This window comes from Sciurus carolinensis, chromosome 15 (genome assembly GCF_902686445.1).
Source record: "Sciurus carolinensis chromosome 15, mSciCar1.2, whole genome shotgun sequence".
Taxonomy (NCBI): domain Eukaryota; kingdom Metazoa; phylum Chordata; class Mammalia; order Rodentia; family Sciuridae; genus Sciurus; species Sciurus carolinensis.
In genome coordinates, this window is record NC_062227.1 from 35,303,854 (window position 1) to 35,324,333 (window position 20,480).

The window sequence follows — 20,480 nt, forward strand, 5'->3', positions numbered from 1 at the left end:
TAGAACCTCAGGGCATTTTACAGTCTTCTTGTGGTGGTGGAGGTGAAGGTGAAGGTAGTGGTGGTAGAGGTAGTGATGTGTGTGTGTATGTGTGTATGTGTGTGTGTGTGTGTGTGTGTGTGTGTGTGTCTTTCAAATATAACAAAATCATGTTTCATATACAGAACTGTCCTGGAATTTTGAATGTACAAGTTTGTTATTCTGAGCCATTTGATTAAATTTAACCACAGGAAACTCTTCCAAGTCCTAATGAAGCAGCAATTACATCTAAAAAGGGAGTCAAGCCAAAAAACATCCTTTTCCAATATCTCTCTTTCAAACATCAGACTGCAATATAAGCTCCATGGTTTTCATTTTACTTTAGTACCAGCTCTCTAAGCTGTTGGAAACATGTTAAACACAAGATGGGGAGTAAGCAGTGTGAGCTGCGGTGGAAGAGGTTGGCAGCGGGTACATGCCTACACATGGATGTGTGTGCATCTGCACACGCATGCATACCATACAGCGTAGTACACAGAGAAAACTGAAAAATCAAAGAAAGGACATAAAAAATAGAAAAATCATTGTTACTAAGATATGATTTTAATTAGAATTCAGAAGTCACCATGATTGACTTTTGAGTACATAGTAAGTTTTACCATATAACATGACAGTTCAAGACAGATTACATAAAACAGACTTTTAGAAAAAGTTAAGATTATCTTTATATTTAAAACTAAAAGCATTTTTTTTTTTTTTTGCCTCTAAACAAACCTATAACACTTGGAAGATTATAATTTTTCTTTTTTTTGGGTACCACTGAGCCATATCACCAGTCCTTTCTATTTTTTTTTTTTTTTTTTTTTTTTTTGAGACAGGGTCTCCTAGGTTTCTTAGGACCTCACTAAGTTATAAGACTGGTTTTGAACTTATCATCCTCCTGCCTCAGCCTCCTGAGCCACTGGGATTACAGGCATGCACCACTGCAGCCAGCTATAATATTTTTCTTAAAAGATGCTATTTTATTCCACTAAAATGCTATTTTATTCCACTAAGATAAATTAAATTGTTTTGATACTTAAAGAAGTTATGATTATCTCAAATAACCCGGATGGAGAATGAAATGTCATACTATTTCCAGGTTTTCAACATCACATTTATTCTATACGATGGTGCATTTCAGCATAATAATGCAGTGGCCTGGGACATAGAAGACACAGAAATCATGTCAAAAGCAATTCTTCACATTTGGGTCTCACCACATCAAGTGCAAATAGTGAACTTAAACATGAAAATGCAATTTGCTCCTTCTAAAGTATACATTTTTATCTCTTACAAAAAAATAAAAAAAAGCCACATTCATTTCCAACGCCTCGAGGTAAAGAGGATGGCATCTATCATAAGTGCAGAGAATGTCTGAAGGATTTAGAAGCAATCTTTTCATAATGCTTCTTTGGGTGAGGAAGTGGAGTTATGAGTTACTCAAAATTCATAAAGATTATTAAGTTTACATCCTCACAGAAGATCTGCCACCACTGTATCTCTCCACTGTACTGACAGCAGCTCAGCCCCAAACTATTGAGAATCTGTCTCTGGTTCAGGACATTCATCCATTTTGTGACATTAGTGCTCCGCTGCATAAAATAAAGGTTGTGTTGCATTCAAAGCAAAACAACTACAAAACAAATTGCCTTCAGTGGAACCAGCCCGAAGTATCTGTGCTGAATTCATGGCATTCATTCTCTCAGTATTCCTTCATCTAAGTGATTTTAACAGGTAAGTAAGTTCCCATTTCAGCAAGTTTCCTCCAGATTATCATCTTGTGTGTTTGTGCCTGCTGGGCTATTTGAATGATTACCCTATCCCCCAAAGCCCTCAGCTAGGACGGATTCTGCACCCACGGCAGTGACCCCTCACGGTGAGGAACCTCCTATACCACAGTCAGCTTTCCTGCTTGATGAATTTCAACCTCACAGCTCATCTAAACTGAGCCTATGGGCTTCATGTTTTTTCTTCTTCTTCTTCGCTTAAGTCTATGGGAAGTTATGAAACATATTTTTCTAGTCCTCCCAGGAGCAAGGCCAGGTTCACAATTTGACCTCAGAAACATAGCAGTCCTGCAAAGCCAGACAGCCTGATAGAACTGAGTATTAGTGCTCTCTGCCTGGCCTATACAAACCATAACATGTAGCATGGAGCAATGTTACTTATGGGAAATGACAAGCAATGGATCAGTGGGGGGAAAATAATGGGATTTAATCACGTAAAAATATCACAGGCACACAGCTCCCTTTCAGCAAGCTGCCCACTACAGGTGAGGGCACAATATTCTTATGGAACTAACCACCTACAATGAATAGTGCAGCTGTCTAACTAGCTCTTTTAATCAGATTAAGTTATAGGATTCTTGACACACCCAGAGATTCTCATTCCCATCAAGTCAATAGCCCCCCGGGGAATGATTTTAAGCAAACACACGAAAATATCTATGTGCCCTGGATAGATTCTTCAACATGTGAGGAATGATCCCAAGAACAGTTCAGGCTCATATGAAAGACTGTCACAGTCTAATTAAGGACACTGCTGCCAAAAAAGGAAGGCTGACCCTGCAGTCTTATTTACACAATTTCCAGCCAGAGGGCTGTGAAGTGGAGCCCCAATGGGGGCATTTCTATCTGAAACCCAAGGGCACCTGCATTAAGGAAACTGGTGTAAATGAATCCCTTTGCTCAGTGACAGAAGAGGAGAAATGGATACTTCAATTATCTTGGTACGAAATACAAGTGCTGACCCCTCTTGAATTTGACATTCTGATCTACCGCTACCTCTTATATATGTAATATTATTATTATTTTTTTCACACTACATTCAATCAGAAGGAGGACATTTTGAGGCAAGAATGATAAGCTGTTTAGACAGAAGGTAGTGATTCAAAAATTGCAAAACTTCAGCTTTCAAAAATAGCCTGAGTGACCTCTTGCAGTACTCTGACCACTCCACAGCAAGCAGGAGGCAACCCCTGTGAAGAGCAAATTCTGGCAAAGTTCTCTTCACAGATGATGCACAGCTTAAGCTATAATGAGTTTTTGGGTTACAAATGCTGAACACATTAATATTCCTTGATGATAATTATCACAGTATAAGCACCTTTCCCAATGTGAGTAGCATAAAGCAACTGAAGCAGCATTTTTACTACATTTGAAACAAGCTGGAAAATGGGATTTTCTACTCTCGTAACCTGAGGTCAACATACATCAAGCACTGCATATTAAACATATCTATATATGAAGCCTATTTTACTGCCCTTCCCTTCTGCTTCATGTATACCTAAAGCCATCTCCCTTATCTATTCTTTCTTATGAAATTCTTGATTTGAACACGTATATGATATACATAATCTCAAAACAAAATGTATTTCCACCCATCATAATGAATCTTATGTTTCTTCTTATGAGAATACAAATAGCAAATAAGACCAGTAAGCCATATTTTACAGATGAGATGTGTCTCTCTGCAGTTTGAATGAATGCTGTGGTCACTGGCTGCATATAAAACAGGAGGAAAATTAAAGTCTAGCAAATAGGCTCCTAGAAGAACCCAACACACATTACATATAAATCTGAACAAACTACCAGCCTTTATCTTTACATATTCAAAACTAATAATGCTATTAAGCACTGAAAGGTTTAAATGTGAATTCTAAGCCACCAGCCTGTTGGCTGTAATGAAGTCAGCATCATATTTACTGCTGATAATTTCACACAAGACTCCTAAAAAAAAAAAATCTTTGTTCAGATTAAAAAAATAATTCTTGTTATTTGGATGATAGTGATCAAATATTATATGAAAAAATTGAAAAAGATGATCTATTATGCATTATATGAGTGTGTAAAACATCTCTATCTAATATTCAGAATTTGCCAGGGCATGTCCAAAATAGATTCTGAAAAGATTTAAGGTACTGTACTCCAGTTTGATTTGATAATATGGACTGAACAGATTATAAATTGATCTCCCCTCTTTTCTCTGTCTTCCTCTCACCCTAAGAAGTGAAAAAGAGAAAATACTTATTATAAAGCTCAGGTGTTGCTGGGAAGACTCAAAATCATCATAATAAAGGTCTTTTTCCTTTAACATCTTCTAATGTCATTTTTGTACTCTATGTAAATAATCCCAACTGCACTTTTGATGTGTGACAAAAATGAAAGCCAGCTTGAACCCTTAATCCAAAGAATGTGAATTGATTTAGGTATTTTGTAGGTGTGAATTTGCTGAACTCATTTGTACCGTGTTACCCCACACTTCATTTAGAAAATATGCCACGCTACAACTGCCTCAAGTTCTCTAACATCATTTTTACTTATGTGCTGCACAAATGTCTTAAAATCCCATTTGAATAGATGGTAGGGTTATAAGGGAACCTTTACTAAATATTTAACAGCACTATCGGCTTATTAAATACTATAATGTGAGAGCCATGAAAGCATGATATACAGTGCTTGCCTTTTTTTTTTTTTTAACTCAATGCTGGTGCTCATTTTGAACACTCTGTAAGCCCATTCATCAGTAGAAGTGATGCATTTTAAAAAGTCCTCATTTACCAGCAGATAAATGTGGTTAGAGAACCTTTTCAGTAGAGAAATGACTGAAAACCTATTTGGTTTTACTGTGCAAAATTTGCTTTACTGTGGCTGGGAAAAAAAAAAAAAAACACTCCCACAAACATTTAAAAGGTCATTTTGAGATATGTAAAAGCTAAAGCTTCGACTACAAGAAAGTAGCGTGTATTTTTGACTCACTGAAATATAAATACACCAAAATAATGTAACAGATTTACAGACTGCTGATAAAGCACATATACTCATCAAATCTGGAAATAATATCTCAATACATATCATATGATGATATTATCATTGAAACTGTTGCTCTTGACCATAACATTGTTTGTGAGTGACTTCTTTTGCAACTATTTATAATCGATTTTTAATGAGTTGATATTATTTTTGCATATATTGGGTTAAGATATTTCTGACTAAAATTATGCCTTTTAAAAATTAATTATCATATGTTAACCTTTATAGTGAGTAGAAATCAGGGATTCTCTCTGAAAAGACATTTCTCAAAGAGATATAATATAGCCTAATTTAAAGAAAACTCCCTTTTGACCTGAGGCCTGTGGAGTGGGCATTTACTCAGTAAACACTGTAACAATCATTATCTGTCCTTCTGGTTCTCAGTGGAGACTCTTGCTTTTGAAAATGTCTTGTGGTGACTTACTAAATTCAGGCTATTTCAATTAGTATTACTGCACATTAAAAATTAATTGCATTACTGAGTGGATTAAGGTTTAAATTTCAATTCTACCGTATATGCACTAGAAATGACAGCTAAAAATCAATGCTCTCTGGTCCACAATCGGAAGTGTGTACAGTCAAATAGCGTGGGACTGGTGTCATGGTCAAGCAGTTTTAAAAGACTTGATAGTTCAATTGAAGGTGTGTCAGTTCTAATTCTAGATTTTAGTTTGAATGCTGCACAGTAGCCTAGCCTTAGAGGGAGGAAAACAGAACAACTGCTGCACTAACAATTTGAAGAAAAAAATGGACACAGGTCCTACCACTATGACAACCAAGGGGTTAACAGTCACCCCAAATTCCCACCTAATTATCCCTGGGTTACAATCTGGTTCACAGTTCTGTTCAGTAAGATCACAGGATCTCTTACTTCATTCACATTTGTCTACTAGTTGCTGGTTGAACAGTAACTAATACTGGTTGGACTCAGCAAATAGGCTATTTTGTAAAGAAAAAAACTATTAACCTATAGAGTATGCATAATGACTTGATTGATGATTTAAGGAAATCTAAGAAAATATTGAAAATACAAATCTTGTCTTTAAGTAGTAATCCCATTAGGACCCCTCTTATAAATTATTAAACCTCTTTGCGGGGAGGGAAAAATCTTGAGTTGGTAACAGTCATACTGGCTCCAGATTTATATCATCTGCCCAAAATGTGGGGAGGGGGGGACATGTCACTTCTTCAGAGTAAATTTATCCTTTTAAGAAGATGAAAACCAGGAGCACTATAAATGAAGTCAACAAAGTTAAGTAGCATGGATAAAGACCGGCAAAGTCACCCAGGGTATTTGGGTTTGGAATTGAATGGTGATTGGTATGTGCCTAAGAGAAAAAAAAAAAAAAAAAAAAAATGATGTCTGCAATGCTCTTCAAGATCCCCTCTGTGGTGCACTGGTGGCCAACAGCAAGTTTGGCAGCAAGGGAGTAAAGAAGATGGGAAGTAATAATAACAATAAAAAGAATAATCTGGTGCAAATGGACCCCAAGGTGTAGTAGTCATCCCTGTGCAACAATCACCCTTCACTGCAATTTACTGATGTTGCTTCATTACAATACAGCATACAAAGGGGCAACGCACAAAAGGCTCTCCTGGAAGCCTCACAGCCATAGGAGGCAGACCACCCTAGCAGACACTGTTGTGGGGGCTAAGTCATATCACTCGAAAGTGAATGTACCTGCACAAAAAGAAACCAAATTAAACAGAGGTGCAACCTGTATACAGTGTGGTGGTAAATCTTGGGGAAAGAGAATAAAAGATAGCAGGAAAAATGTGTTTCCTTAGTGAACTAGTAAAGGGATTCCAAATTAATCTGAATTAAAACATCTTTCTAAAGTGTAATGGCTTGTGGTTTTGTTACAAGGAAAATATTTTTAAAAAATGATGTTTCCTGTTTGGAAAATAGAAACAGGCTCCCTATTTTCCTATTTTTTATCCTCTTTGAAATGAACTGAATGGTTTTAGGTGAACACTCACACTCTAAATTCAGGATCACATTATTTAAAAGAAGGAATGGTTTTCTATTTCTCGCGTGCTGTAGTTGGAAGTCATACTTTTCACTCAGTGCTCAGAAGATGCTAAAGCAATGTGTTAACGGGGGGCGGGAAAGAGATTCTTTCCTCACCAAGGATCATTGAGTATGTCATTGGTTAATTCTTGCTCTATGCTCCTCATTAGCATTACTCTCAAGTTTCTGGTTATCATATCCGAAATATTAAGACATAATAACTACGAAGGTGCAGATAATTGGATATTAACCAGAACATACTTGACTGGGCAGGAGGTAGAGCCCTGCTTAAACTAATCCTGAAATATATTAATCACCAATTAATGAAAGGGTTTCAAATTCATTTTCTATTATAGAACACCTCCGAGTATCTAAGCTTTTTCTAACAAAATGACTTGGAATAACAGGGTAGAAATAAGAAATACACTCATCTGATGAGGGCTTGAATTAATTCTTTACAGCCTGTTGTCAGGTAATGATGAGGAGCATAGTTAACACCTTGATTACTCCTCATAAAGTCTAGTGGAAAAGTGAAGGGACACTTGACAAACTTCAGTGGCCTCTGTTTAAATTCCAAATATATCCTTTCAATGGGAGAATCATAGCTAAATATTTCATCAAAGAGCTGTCATAATATTATCTAAGTCTTCCAGACCAGACAGCCCTCTAGACCTCCAAACTAACAACAGATGTACTCTCAAAATATGAGCCAATTAATGGGAGCCCAGAGCAGTGCAGCAAAGACAGGCCTCACACACAGGAAACACAAAGAAGTCACATGTTGACATACCAAGGGGTAATGGCCCAGTCTAGTTGAAACATACTACCACTTACTTCCATGGAAATAAGAGGATGCTGAAGAGAAAAGAAGAAAGAAGAAAACATAAAGAGGAAGAAACAGAAGGAAAAGTCATATTTCTGACTGTTCCAGGAAGCTAAGATTGGATCTGACAGGACTCTCAGATATTTTATTAGGTTGGATTTAAAAGCCCCAGAAAAATTTCTACACATTTTCAAGTTAGAGAAATGACTACCAGAATGCCATTCCACATGAAGAAAAAAATTCTCACAAAGGGATTCCAATATCTTTTCAGACTTAACGGTAGCTCTCCCAAACACTCAGAAGAAGACATTTGCGTGCTACAGAAAACAAGGTGTTTGTGTCAAAGCAATGTAAGCAAGGACCTGAGATGACACCATTTGCCTATGATTTCTGCCTTTATGTGCTGAATTTGATGAAAATAGTAAGAAAACTCTTACTGTCACAGGTTTTTTTAAAAATAATTCTGTTGTTTGTTGACTTTGATTTTAATAACTCTTAAATAAGCACTCGCGGCAGATGAACTAAGATATGCTGGCAAGTAGGCCCTTTTATCAACAATTTTGCCATAGAAATACACAAACATTTCAATGGCTCTTCATTAGCAAACAAATCAACAAGTGATATTTTAATGCATGACTTTATTCCATCTCTGTGGGGACTGTAGTTGAGAGTGTGATGTACAGTACAGAGAAAGGAATCATCAGCCACAATGTCCCAGGGCTCTCTCCATTGAGGACTTCGCAGCCTCTGCTTAAAGAGTGCATTTAATTGACTGATAGACAGTAGCTTCTTTGTTCGCAGAAGACAGCGAAGTAATGGCAGCTTGAAAATCGTACCATCTACAGGGTCTCCTGAGACTAGTAACAGGGGGATATGTGTCAGGAATAAATAAATAATCTAATTATTAAGCCACTTCCTGTCAAGTTAACTCCAATTTGTTGGCTTTTGAAGGCAACAAAACGAGGCATTTTTCCTCATTATGCTTCTCTTTTTATACCAGTGGTAATCACAGGCGGATTAAAGGGTGCCTGATTGGTTTTTTTGTCAAGGAACTGAGAAGCAGCCAACAGTACAGAAAAACAGAGTTGGGGTTAGAAGAAATTTCATGCTTGTCTCCTTTCCAGCTCCCTAACAGCCCACACGGCTGCCCCATACAGAGCTGCCAGCTGTACAGCAAATGTGTACCCCTCCAACTGAGGCCTACCGGGCCACAGGCGCCATCCTGAGAGCTGTGAGATACCTTGCAATCTTGGCAGGTAGCTACTGCTGTCATAGGCATAATTCTAAAGGTGACCTACGAAACCCCGTCAGCTCACCAAATGCAACAATATGAGCAGCTGAAGTTCAACACCCACTCTCCAGATTGACTCCCTCTCCTGTGTTTACTGCTATTAATGGCCCTGAAACTAGGAAATAACCTATGGAAATAGGTCATGAGAGACCTTTGCTTTGGATGTGTATGAACAGATCCTGTGAAAATAGGTCACGATCCATATGTGTGCAGGGGCATGCATGTGTGTTTCTGTGTATGTCGGGGAGGGGGCTCTTTTTATTTATTGCTGGTGACTTTCAGCCACCCTCCATTCAGAAGTGTGCTGCAAACTTCATTCAGAGACAGCTACCCACATTTGATAATAAACACATCAAACAGTGAGCAAAAATGAATACACTTGTGGCTTATCCTATCGGAAGTCAAAGGCGTGGATGAAACGAGAGCCAGACACCCTACCACTGTGTGGCAGCCAGTCACGTGGCACTATCCATCTGGCATAGCTACTCTTGTAGCATCACTGTACAGAGCCTAGGAAGACCGCCTGGCATCCAGTAATTCTGCTTGAGAGCAACATTCTTCTGAGGTCTCTTTAAGGGCAGCATGTTCTAAAAAGTAACAAGAAATTGAATCTTGGATCTGTCTATGGGCCCAGCCAAAATCCTCAGCCTCCTGGAAAATTAACATCACAAGAAATGCCTGAGAGGCTTTCTTTGGGGCTTGTAAATTAGAAACTAACTGCCAATATTTTTTACTCTTGTAAATCAAAGCTGCTAGACACAGGCTAAAACACACAACAAGGATAAACATCCCGATTTGTCTTTTAATAGCTTAAAACCAAAATTAGGAGACAGACCTGAAGACTTTCATCCCAAACTACTTAAGAAATAGGAATCCAGACAACCAAGATGAGCTCTTGACAATTCTGCCTTCTTCCTTTAAAGTCTTCTTGCTTTTCTTACTTTTAGAGTCTGTCTTTATGTGGAAGAAGACTGCTCACAGATGAGACTTGATAAGTTCCTGTGGCCCTCTTTGCACTCGGTAAACAGTGTAGCTATGTTATATTTATGCCTGCGGATGTCCTTTCTGAATACATCTTGAATTTTTGTTAAATTGCGCAGATAATTAAACCCTCTTCGTATTTACAGTCTGCTTCATTTGTACCATGAATTCTGTTTTCAGTTACTGTCTGCAAATTCCCTCTCTGAACAATTTCATACTAAGCAATAACACTTCATTTTACATAAGTTTTATCTGATGTCCCCATACAGAGCTGCCAGCTGTACAGCAAATGTGCGGTTCTCAAACTGAGGCCTACCAGGCCACAGGCTCCATCCTGAGATCTATAAGGCACCTTGCTGTCATTGGCAAGCTTTCCCTGCTATCACTGTGACCATCGCTCTACACTGCACACAACTTAAAATCATCTGATTATTAGAATTTGTGGCCCGCACTCCATTTTATCCTTTATTTAATCTATCCCCAGATCACACATTTGTTTAAATGTTTTGGCTGGTTTACAAATCATGCGGCCATCTGCACAGTAGGTGTGACACCATTTTTTAGACAAAAGTTACGTTGCGAACAAAGATAAAGTCATTTGAAATGCTTTGGTGTTTGTTATTCTGCCTGGTTCGCTTGGACCAACTCTAAGAAATAAATAGAATTATCTGTGTAAATCGATGAACATCTATGAAAAACAACACCCAGCAGAACGCAGAGCTTGCTCCATTACCTACGTTAATATCATGACAGCTGAGGAGAGATGACCTGGCCCACTTCTCATCTCTCCTGTACAGATGGCTATTAAAGAGAAAGTATCCCTTTTGTATGGTCCATGTAGAAACCCTTTATGGGCTTTTCAAATAAGCCAGCATTGCCCACATGAGGGTAGCTTTCTGTTACCATTAAACTGCCCAGATTTCATCTTTTTAAATCCAGCTCTTGATAAAATAAGCCCGTATTTCATCACATTTAACACCAAATACTTGTTTCTTAATTCCCTGAATTTTGTAAGCAATCAAATAAAGATGCTTTAAAAAAAAATCCAATAGTCTTCTCATTTAGAAAGAATGTAAATCAAAGAATCTCAGTGATTTGGGGCTTCTTAGGATATTATGGTGATGCACACGTGTGCACGCACACACACACTCTATGCACATGCATACAGACATTGTAAATTCATTTCTGTTCATTCATTTACAAACAGCCAATGAGAACACAGTGTCTAAAGGGCAACACAGCCCTTTATCTTCCTATGCAGGGAGATCCAGATCTTTGACTATTTCCCCTTAAGACATATAAAATCCAAAACCACTCTAGATCTCAAAATATTGGTTTTTGTCTATTCTAAAGCAAGAGCACTCAAGCTGAAATGCTTCAGAGGTGATACTGGATGTCACAAAACTATAATGAAGATTAGTCACAGAGCAGACCACTCACTAAAGAAATGAAAGAAAAAGAATGCTATTTGTGACCTTGGGCATCAAACAAATTGCAGAATATATGAATGTCACTTACCACAAGAATAGGCTAAAATTCCACTCCCCTGTTCTAAACTGATTTATGCATTTTTTTGTCTTGACATCAGTGATATATAACATATGTAATGTAACACATGGGGTACATATCTTCCTGCCTTTGCTGGAGAGGTGTTGAGTCTTTTGCAGTCTTTAAAAAAAAAAGTCTAACTATCTATCAAACACTGAGTATTAAAGATCTAAATAAAAATAGTATCTTTGCACTGGTGTTTTCATACTAGCCACCAATTCTAGTTCCAAATTCTGATTATGCCATTCTAAGATTAAAATATATTTGCTTCCTCAAAATGATCTCGGGTCACCCTTCACCTGTCCCAAATATGTTCCTTAGTGACTATTTCTGTATTTCTTCTATCTTTTGAAGAGACAAGGTATTCTGACACCTTATATACAATTCTGCCTATGACATTAGCATTTCAAATCATATAAAAACATGAAAAAATTGATTAAGTGGAAAATCCACTCCTAAGTAGATTTCTCAAAGTAATTCTTAGGTAAATGGTTTGTACCCATCCCCTTCATGTTCTTCATCCATAAACCTTGACAGGGAGGGCTGGAAATGGCCATAGCTTTATCCTGACTACTTGTCTTCCAAAGTCCATGACTACAGTAATCAATTCCAAGGATAATGGCCTTTCTCCCCTTTGATCATTTCTTTGTCAGGCTGACTGGCCTTCCATGGTGAGTGTGCTGCTGGTTGTCTATCACCAGCCGCTCGCAATTTGCTCACTATGTTTCATGAGACAGTTGTTTGTGGCTGTTTGGAACACATTTGTCTCTTTGGGGATTTATGCGCTAGTTGCAATGCCAACCTCCATAGTGAACGAAATTTCTTTCTAACTAAAATAGATAATTAGAGGCTGGTAATTATTGGTCAAGAATTATCAGAGTGAAAAAATTAAGCTTCTCATAAATAGTTCTTGGCAATGTCATCTCTTTATATTATCTCATGCCTAACAGCCCTGTATTCAGAGCACTTACAAATTTACTCTACTGCTGTTGAGCCTCATAATTTTATATGAGGCAGTCCCTTTGCTGGGTTAAATACATTTAGGTTCTCTGGTTTCATCACTATTTGTTGCTAATTCATACCAAATAATAGTAATATCAGAAATCTCAAAGAGGAAAATAACAATAAATATTTACTATTCTGATATCAAGAGAAAGGTAAATATAAATTAAAGGACATAATATATAATGGTTCTGTTTTATATTCTCAGGTCAAAAACTACTATAAACTATAAGAAATTGAACAAAGGAAGACAAGAAAGATTTTCTCATCTGCACAGAGGATGAAAGAAGGAAATCTTTTCCCCTGGAAAGCTGTTAAAATGTTTTGTAGTTCTCTCTCTTTCTCTGTGTGTGTATGTGTGTGTGTAAAGAAAAGAAACCCCTAAATAGTCACTAGTCTGATTTCTTACTGAAACTGTGTCAGAATGTGGTGGAGAGTAAAGTTTTCTATTTTTCCTTGACAGACATAAGTCAAATCCCTGGTGCATTTTTATTGAGTAATTATTCCTACAACTCAGACCACTTGTCCACACCTAGCTGCAAAGTTGCTCTTAAGAAGAGCACCTCCGTATGTACCTGGCAGAAACAAGAATGGTTTTCAGTTCACAAATATCCCTGGTCAATAACTCGAAACCAACACATCCAGAAAGAAGTATGGAGTTGCTGGAAACTGCATTAAAACACATGTGCTACATAGAAACAAATGCAAATGACTGGGTTAAAGATGGAATTCAAAGTTACACCTCATTGGGTCATCTGCAGATCTTGTTTTCCATCAGGTGACATAATCCTTCCTCTAGACTGATTGAAATGTAAAACAAAATCTGCAAAAACACTATCTACCCTCTTAACAAAAAGAGTAAGAGGCTTTTCAGACAGTCCCTAATCCCTCTTCCCCTGCTAAATGTCTAGTTGAGATTATGTTTTTGATTAGACAAAAAACACACACAGACACACAAACCTAAAAATACCTACCCTCCATGGAGGTATTTTAGCCAACAAAATAATGCAGCCTGCCTCATTTGAAAGACTAAGTATCACACTGGGATTTTAAAAAAGGATATCTTAGCCTTTGTGACACCCTCCCGTTTCACATTCTCTCTCTCTCTAGATACTAAAACAGAGAAAGGAGTGTAAGACTTGGATGCACAGTCAACAGATAGAACAATTAAATGGATGCTATTCATTTGTTTAGGCCTCAAGTGCAAAAGAATCACATATTTTATTATTAAAAATAGCATGAATATTAAATAACCAGAACCTCTGTGAAAAGGAATGGAATTTGCTTCTCCAATAGAAGGCGAATTGTTAACTGATCAGATCCCAAGAGAAGGTGAGTGTCATATTAACCCACTATGACATAGAGGGGAAAGAAGCCTTGTAGAAACACTAAAGATGCAAGGAATGTAATATAAATACAAAAAGAAATGTATAAAGCAATTTACAATAAAGGGCCAGAGCAAACTGATGAATGTTATATTATGGGCAAAATGATATTAAAACTGAAAAATTTAAAAAACCCTTCTATGCTCAACATTTAGTTCAGATTCTATCTGTGCAAAATAACAATAATCTTGTGGTAAAAATACATTCAAGTTGTTCATCTACATACTGGGATTATAGTAAATCCAGAAACAAAAATAAGCTTATATTGAAAAGAGCTAATCAGAAGCAAGACAAACAAAATCTTACCAAATTTTCCAAAAGCTATAAACTTTCACTCATGGCCAGCTAAAACTTCAGCACCAGACTGAATAATGAATGAATGCAACCAACAATACTCAAGAAACTAAGAGATGGAAAATACTGATATGTACCATTTGGCAAGAAGAATTTATATTTTCTACTCCCTTTCCACCAAAAGAGGCAGTTTTAAAAGTTTATATAGAGCATGTTTCAGAATTTAAAACCAAATGCAATTTGTTGGAAAATACAATGTTTGAACCCCTCTTACATGTTGCCATTATCTTCTGAACATTCAGAAAAGCTGTCAATGTCATTCTGCTACATTAAAGAATATACTAAGTAATGCATCAGAAAATCACTAATGATATTAGTGCTTAAATCTGGAAAATAAAAGTCATCAATATTTTAGCTCTTAGTATATGTTAATTTTTGCACAATTAAGTGCTTAGACTTATATAAGCAATAATCCTACTAAAGACCCATCATTTGAAAACTATAAAGAGAAATTCCATTGAAAAACTATTAATCAATTTTCCACCATGCTTCTAAATTTATCTTCATTAATTTACATAAACATTGGAAGTTTTGTTATAGTTTTTTTTAATGATTAGTAATGACAAAGCAACCCTCTAAAAATTCTTAGAATACATTTGATTATTGTATAATTAAACTTGTTTCCCCCTAGAAACAAATTTGGAGTCTAAACTGTTGAATTTCCTTTCCTGTTATACAAAGTTTCATAACAGGAGAGCACAAGGTTAACTGAACCTGCTAAATATTACATCACAATTATTTATGGAATTATAAAATACCATGAAGTGAGTATGAAATTAAAAACTCTCATAGTATAAAAACACAAATGAGTAACAAAAATAGTACAAAGTAATAGCAATTGTCATTTTACTGGTAGAAAAAGATCTGCTTGATAAAGTTTAATTGGCTGGTAAAACTCTTAGTGTTATTACTAAGTGCTTATCAAATTAAAAAACATAGTCAAAACCCCTCAGGAATTGAGGGATAATGGGACAATATGAATAAGTGAAAAAATTATACTTTTATTTCAAGCCCATGTAATAAATGAAAAATCCTAAAACCATTGGCCTGGAATGACTTCAGAGCTCTTTCCCTTAACCACTTGTATAAAGATCTATGGAAAATTTGGTAGGGAATAAAAAATGATTACTGAATTCTTTACATGATCTTTATGATCATGATTATATCCAGGCTGTTGAAACCATACATAAAAAACTATTTATGGCAATTTAAATTATTTATGTTTCCCTATCACAAAAACTCACCACTTTAGATTTTGATACAAAGATGCTTAAGCAACACACAGCAGTGCCATTACCATAATAACTTCTGAAATTAAAACCTGTCTAAAACTCTATGGAAAGCTAACATCCAGTTCATTAACCATTCCTGTTAGTTTTCAATAATGCAAAAATGATTAGAAGTTTAATTTGTTAATCACCTGTGTTTTGACTGGCAGTAGATATATAATCCTCTGCAGAAGTCTAAACTAGCCCTTGCAGAAAATAAAACATGCTAATGCCTTATCAGATCTAATAATAGGAATAAAAAAAAATCAATCATGCCTAGGTAATCCATTGATGGCTGAACAATTAATTCATCTCTAACGCTGTTTAATTATATAGGCACTGATGTACACAAGTCGGAGAAAAATCTATCTGTAATAAGGTGTAGAGTGTCACTCACCAATCATGTGATTTGCAACATGAACCTGTATGTCCCATTCATTGTAGAAAACCATCTGACACTTGATGCACTGATAGGTCTTCTTCTGAGAAAACAAGTATAAACAGTATTACTTAGACAAATGCACATCTTATTGTTTGCTTGTTTGTAAAATGCACACACACACACACACACACACACACACACACACACTCAGAGCATTTTATTCTGAGATGCTGAATCTACCTATTTTGCAAGCTAACCTACTGTAGGGGCTAGCTGATTGGACAAAGTTCCATGAGTTTCTTTCTAAGACCTTGTGTGGTTTGATCTCAACTCTATATTTTCTGTTGCAAACATTTAGAAGAAACAGAAACACATTATTATAAAATAATATATTTTTAAAGATTCTTAAAGAACCAAAGTTAGCATTAAAAGAATCTGTAACATTAAAAGAATCTGTAACAAGAACTGAACTTCAGATCAATGCCTTTGAAGATAAGGAACAATTTCATTCTGACCAAAATAATTGTGTTGCTGTTTCCAGAGATCTAGAAGTACAATGACTAATAAGTTAAGATTCATGGAATGTAGCTAAGAGATTTGGAAATGATGGTTTTTAGCCAGTCTGAAATTTAGATGACATTTTAGAAGTTGCAAAGGACTAGCATTTAAATATATATTTTCTTCTAAAAATAAATCATGTCAGATTGAACACTTAACACTATTTTATTACTTTACACAACAGTTCTATAAAGTAGTCGGAGCAGAATTTTTTTTATTATTCTAAGGGCATAAATGAAGACACTAAGGCCCAGAGAAGTACAAAGATGTGCCTGATGCCACAGTGTCACACAGCTGGGAAGAGAACTAAGCTCTCCTAATTCTAAATGCTAGGTTCCCTGATAAAAGCAGCCCTTATGATTTCATATTTTTTATTGCTGAGTCCCAGTTCATATTAAATGAACTCAATAATAAAGTATTGGTTATCTTTTCCAGAATACACAGTTACAGAAATTCCTTTGTGATGAAATTCAATATTTACAATTAAAAACCATCTCAGAGCAAAATAAACTATTATGAAATAATCCATTTTGATAATCTCCCAAATGTGAGAAAATTACATTTGTAAAATCACATAAATGACATTTGGTTATAACCATTCTTACCAAGTTATCATTTCATCTACAATCATCTAAAAATGTTTTACTAAAGATACCAATAGGAAATACTGGTCTCCTAAATTACAATTAATTTTAAAGAACTCAAATTCTTTAGGCTGTGAAAACCTCAAAGTTAAGCCCCCAAATTAGGGTCCTTTAATTTGAGATGAAAATTATAAATGCCATTAATGTAAATTTTTCCTAGTTATTATAATTTAACATGGTATCTTTTTCCACAATCACAGACAATATTCCATGAAAAGCATAGAAGTACAGATACATTTTCAATGGAAGCTGTCTAAATAATCTAATGGTCTTTGTACATTAGGCATATTGTGAATTGACTGTGCTGAATCTAAATCTAACACAGACTTCAAACACCCTGACAATCACCAAGGAAGATTTACAACACTGAGCTGTTTATAAGATGCTTTTGATGGTGACATATAGAGCAACACGTGTTGTGTAAATAACATCTATCCCTTTTTTAACAATATTTCCCTTTAGAACTAGTTAGAAAATATTTCTTACTCCCTGATGACCTACATTATATATTGTTTATTAGCATACTTCCAGCATTATTCCTGATATGTGACCTTGCTGAAAAACAAAGAAACATAAACTTAATGGCTAGTCTTTTCTCTTGTTAGCACAGTAAAACATACAATATGTCGAAAACTGTCTCCAAAAATGATGACTGATGAATATGTTGGCAGAATATACTAGGACCTTTTTCTTTTTTTCTCCTGGTCTAATAATAAAGAATAAAATCACTTGAAAAGCCAAAATAATAAAATACCAGCACTTACTACTATCTTCACACTGAAATGACACATTTAAAGATCTATGTATGTAAGTTTTCTTTTATCATCGGAAGAAAATGTTCTTGTCACTACTGATAATTCAAATTCTCATTCTCTTTACTCTTAAAATGGTGTCTAAAAGGCCATATATATATATTTTTCTACTAACAAGGTCATATTCTTATCTGGAGCTCCTAAATTTGCAGCTTGGTAAGAATTTAATGTAATCAAAAGCAACGTACCATGGTTTTAAAGTACTGCAGCTTGAACTCTACCTCACCATGCCTCTCACATTTCCAAAAAAACAAAGCCACGACATGCCAATTGGGATGTGTTAAGGAGTTTCTTTTTAAAGCCATGATGTAAAATTCATTTTCACCTTCAATTTTTTTTAAAAGGGTAATGCTAAATGACCTTTAAAGCATCCCTCGTTATAATTATAGATTCTTAGCAAAATATTTGAGAGACCCCTGCACACCTGTATACCACCTTCTAAGTAAAGGGACTGTAACCTCTGGACAGTGTCAGCTGTGGAGAGCTCACTCACTTAGAAGTAAATCCACTTCAGCTCTGTAGAGCTGAGATTATGAGGGGATTCACCCTAATTCTAGGCCCAAATCTGCTTTTCCACTACTTTAAACCACTGGTCCTAACACAGGGCTCTGACTATAAAGAGCTGTTGAATCCCTTGTCTAATATGATAGTAATATTAACCCCTTTTCAGACTGAAAATAGGGAGCAACATGCAAGAGATGCTTGGAACAACCTTCCATCCTGTCTACCTTCCTTCAGGTCAATGTTTTAATAAACTGAACCACAAATGCAGCCCCAAATCTAGGTGTGACCTGACCTCTGCAGAGTGCAAGAGGACTGAGGACTCCCTTAGGACAATTACTTCCATTTATATAAAAGACAACAACCAAAAAAAATCAAGTGAGATCATTTCTTTTAAAAGCAGATTAAAGTAGAAACAGAACTTCCATTGTTTGGGCCCCAGATTGGCCTTCATCAAAGCTTAGGTTGTCAATTTACTTGAAATGCTAATTTAGTACAATTTTTAAAAGAGACTTTTTTTCATTAGCCTTTTTAAATGTGCTACTTGGGAGTGGGATTGTCATTTCCTGATTGTTCTCTTTTGTTTTCTGATACTGATAGATGTAATTATCAAGGATACAACTTTTTCCCAGCACCTCATTATTTTTGATTGATTTTGAGAACAATTTAAATGTGCCTTTTTGACATTCTTGTTTTCAGTTATACTCTGGTTAAGGTACTCTGAGACTTTCAGAATAGAGCATCTCATAAATTAAAAAAAATGATTAAGGATTTTTAATAATGTATAGTTTTTGAAAATTATTCTGATTAACCCTGTCCTCCTCCATTTGATCTATATTACATATGGACTTCACATTTAATCTCACTGAGTTAAATAATAATAATAATAATTTAAAATATGAATTTAAAAAAATATACTTTGTAGGTATAACTTGCTTTAATTTTTTAAGAAAATAATGAACATGTAAAAAAGAATCAGTGAGTCCATAGTAATCTTTAAAAAAGCTGAAAAGAGAACAAATTTTAGTTACCATCATCAGAGGAAACTATTACAGAAATTTTTTTTCTGAAAAGTGGTCATCAAAGGATCAGAAGCATCTTACTTTTTCAGGAGGAAAAACAGTTCATACCTATTTGATTTGACGAGGGAAAATTCTTTATAGAGGAATGACATAAGTGATGGTAAAATTAGAAATCAATCATTTTTCAATGCTAAAAAAATCCATAAAATCATTAATGGATGCTGCTGAAACTATTAGGTGAAAGGTTATTTGGAGGTACTCAAATTTCATCCTTTGATCACTGCAAAGAGAAAGATGTACCTTTACAGTGAATTTAGCAAGTGGCAATCACTCTAACCAGACTATTTAGCTTAACATTACTAATAATGGAGCAATTTGACATCATGTGCCTCTAAAATCTTATCTAAAATGCATACCTGAACAAATCGAGACCCTCAGCCTAACAAGCCAGTGTTCAGTAAATACAGAAATACAAGAATAAATATTACTATGAGAACAAAACACAAATCCAGAAAATTCTTCAAGAGAACTGTCATGTTATCTTTAAAAGTCAACATCATGGGGGAAAAAGTAGAGATGACTCTTAGGTGACTGAAAAAGCCTAAACTACTAAATGTCCTGTGTGGGACCTGAATTGGGGAGAGAACAAGTATCAAAAATTTTTAAGGGTTTTGGGGAAATTTGAATATCAACTGGCTATTGGAGGCTATTGGGGAATTACAGGCAACTTCTTAGATATAACAATGATAGTGCAGTTATGTGAATAAACATCTTTTTTGTTGGGAGATGCATGCTGAGTATGTAGAGGTAAAATGGCATTATGTCTGTGATTTACTTTCAAAAGATCCAGAAAAATAATTATATATATAATATGTACATATATGTATACATTTATATATATTATACATGACATATACATGTCAGACAAGGATAAAGCAAATATGGTCACATGTTAACAATTGTTTAATCTAGGTATATGTGTGTGAACGTTTTCATAATAAAAAGTGAAAAAATGAAAATGGTAACATATATACAGTTTTTTTCATGCTAAACTCAATCTGATTAA

At 35.5% G+C, this 20,480-nt stretch overlaps 1 protein-coding gene across 5 annotated transcripts in view; it reads right to left on the bottom strand.

Annotated features, from left to right (window-relative positions):
* Positions 1-20,480, bottom strand: part of Znf521 (zinc finger protein 521) — a 270,000-nt gene that overhangs the window by 107,494 nt on the left and 142,026 nt on the right. For 3 of the 5 annotated variants that reach the window (XM_047526403.1, XM_047526401.1, XM_047526402.1), the window contains one exon: positions 15,893-15,977. The exons of 1 other annotated variant lie outside the window; for it this stretch is intronic. In XM_047526403.1, the coding sequence (XP_047382359.1) occupies positions 15,893-15,977 (85 nt within the window). The remainder of the gene's footprint in view (positions 1-15,892; positions 15,978-20,480) is intronic. One more of the 5 variants, XM_047526399.1, reaches the window with a different exon arrangement.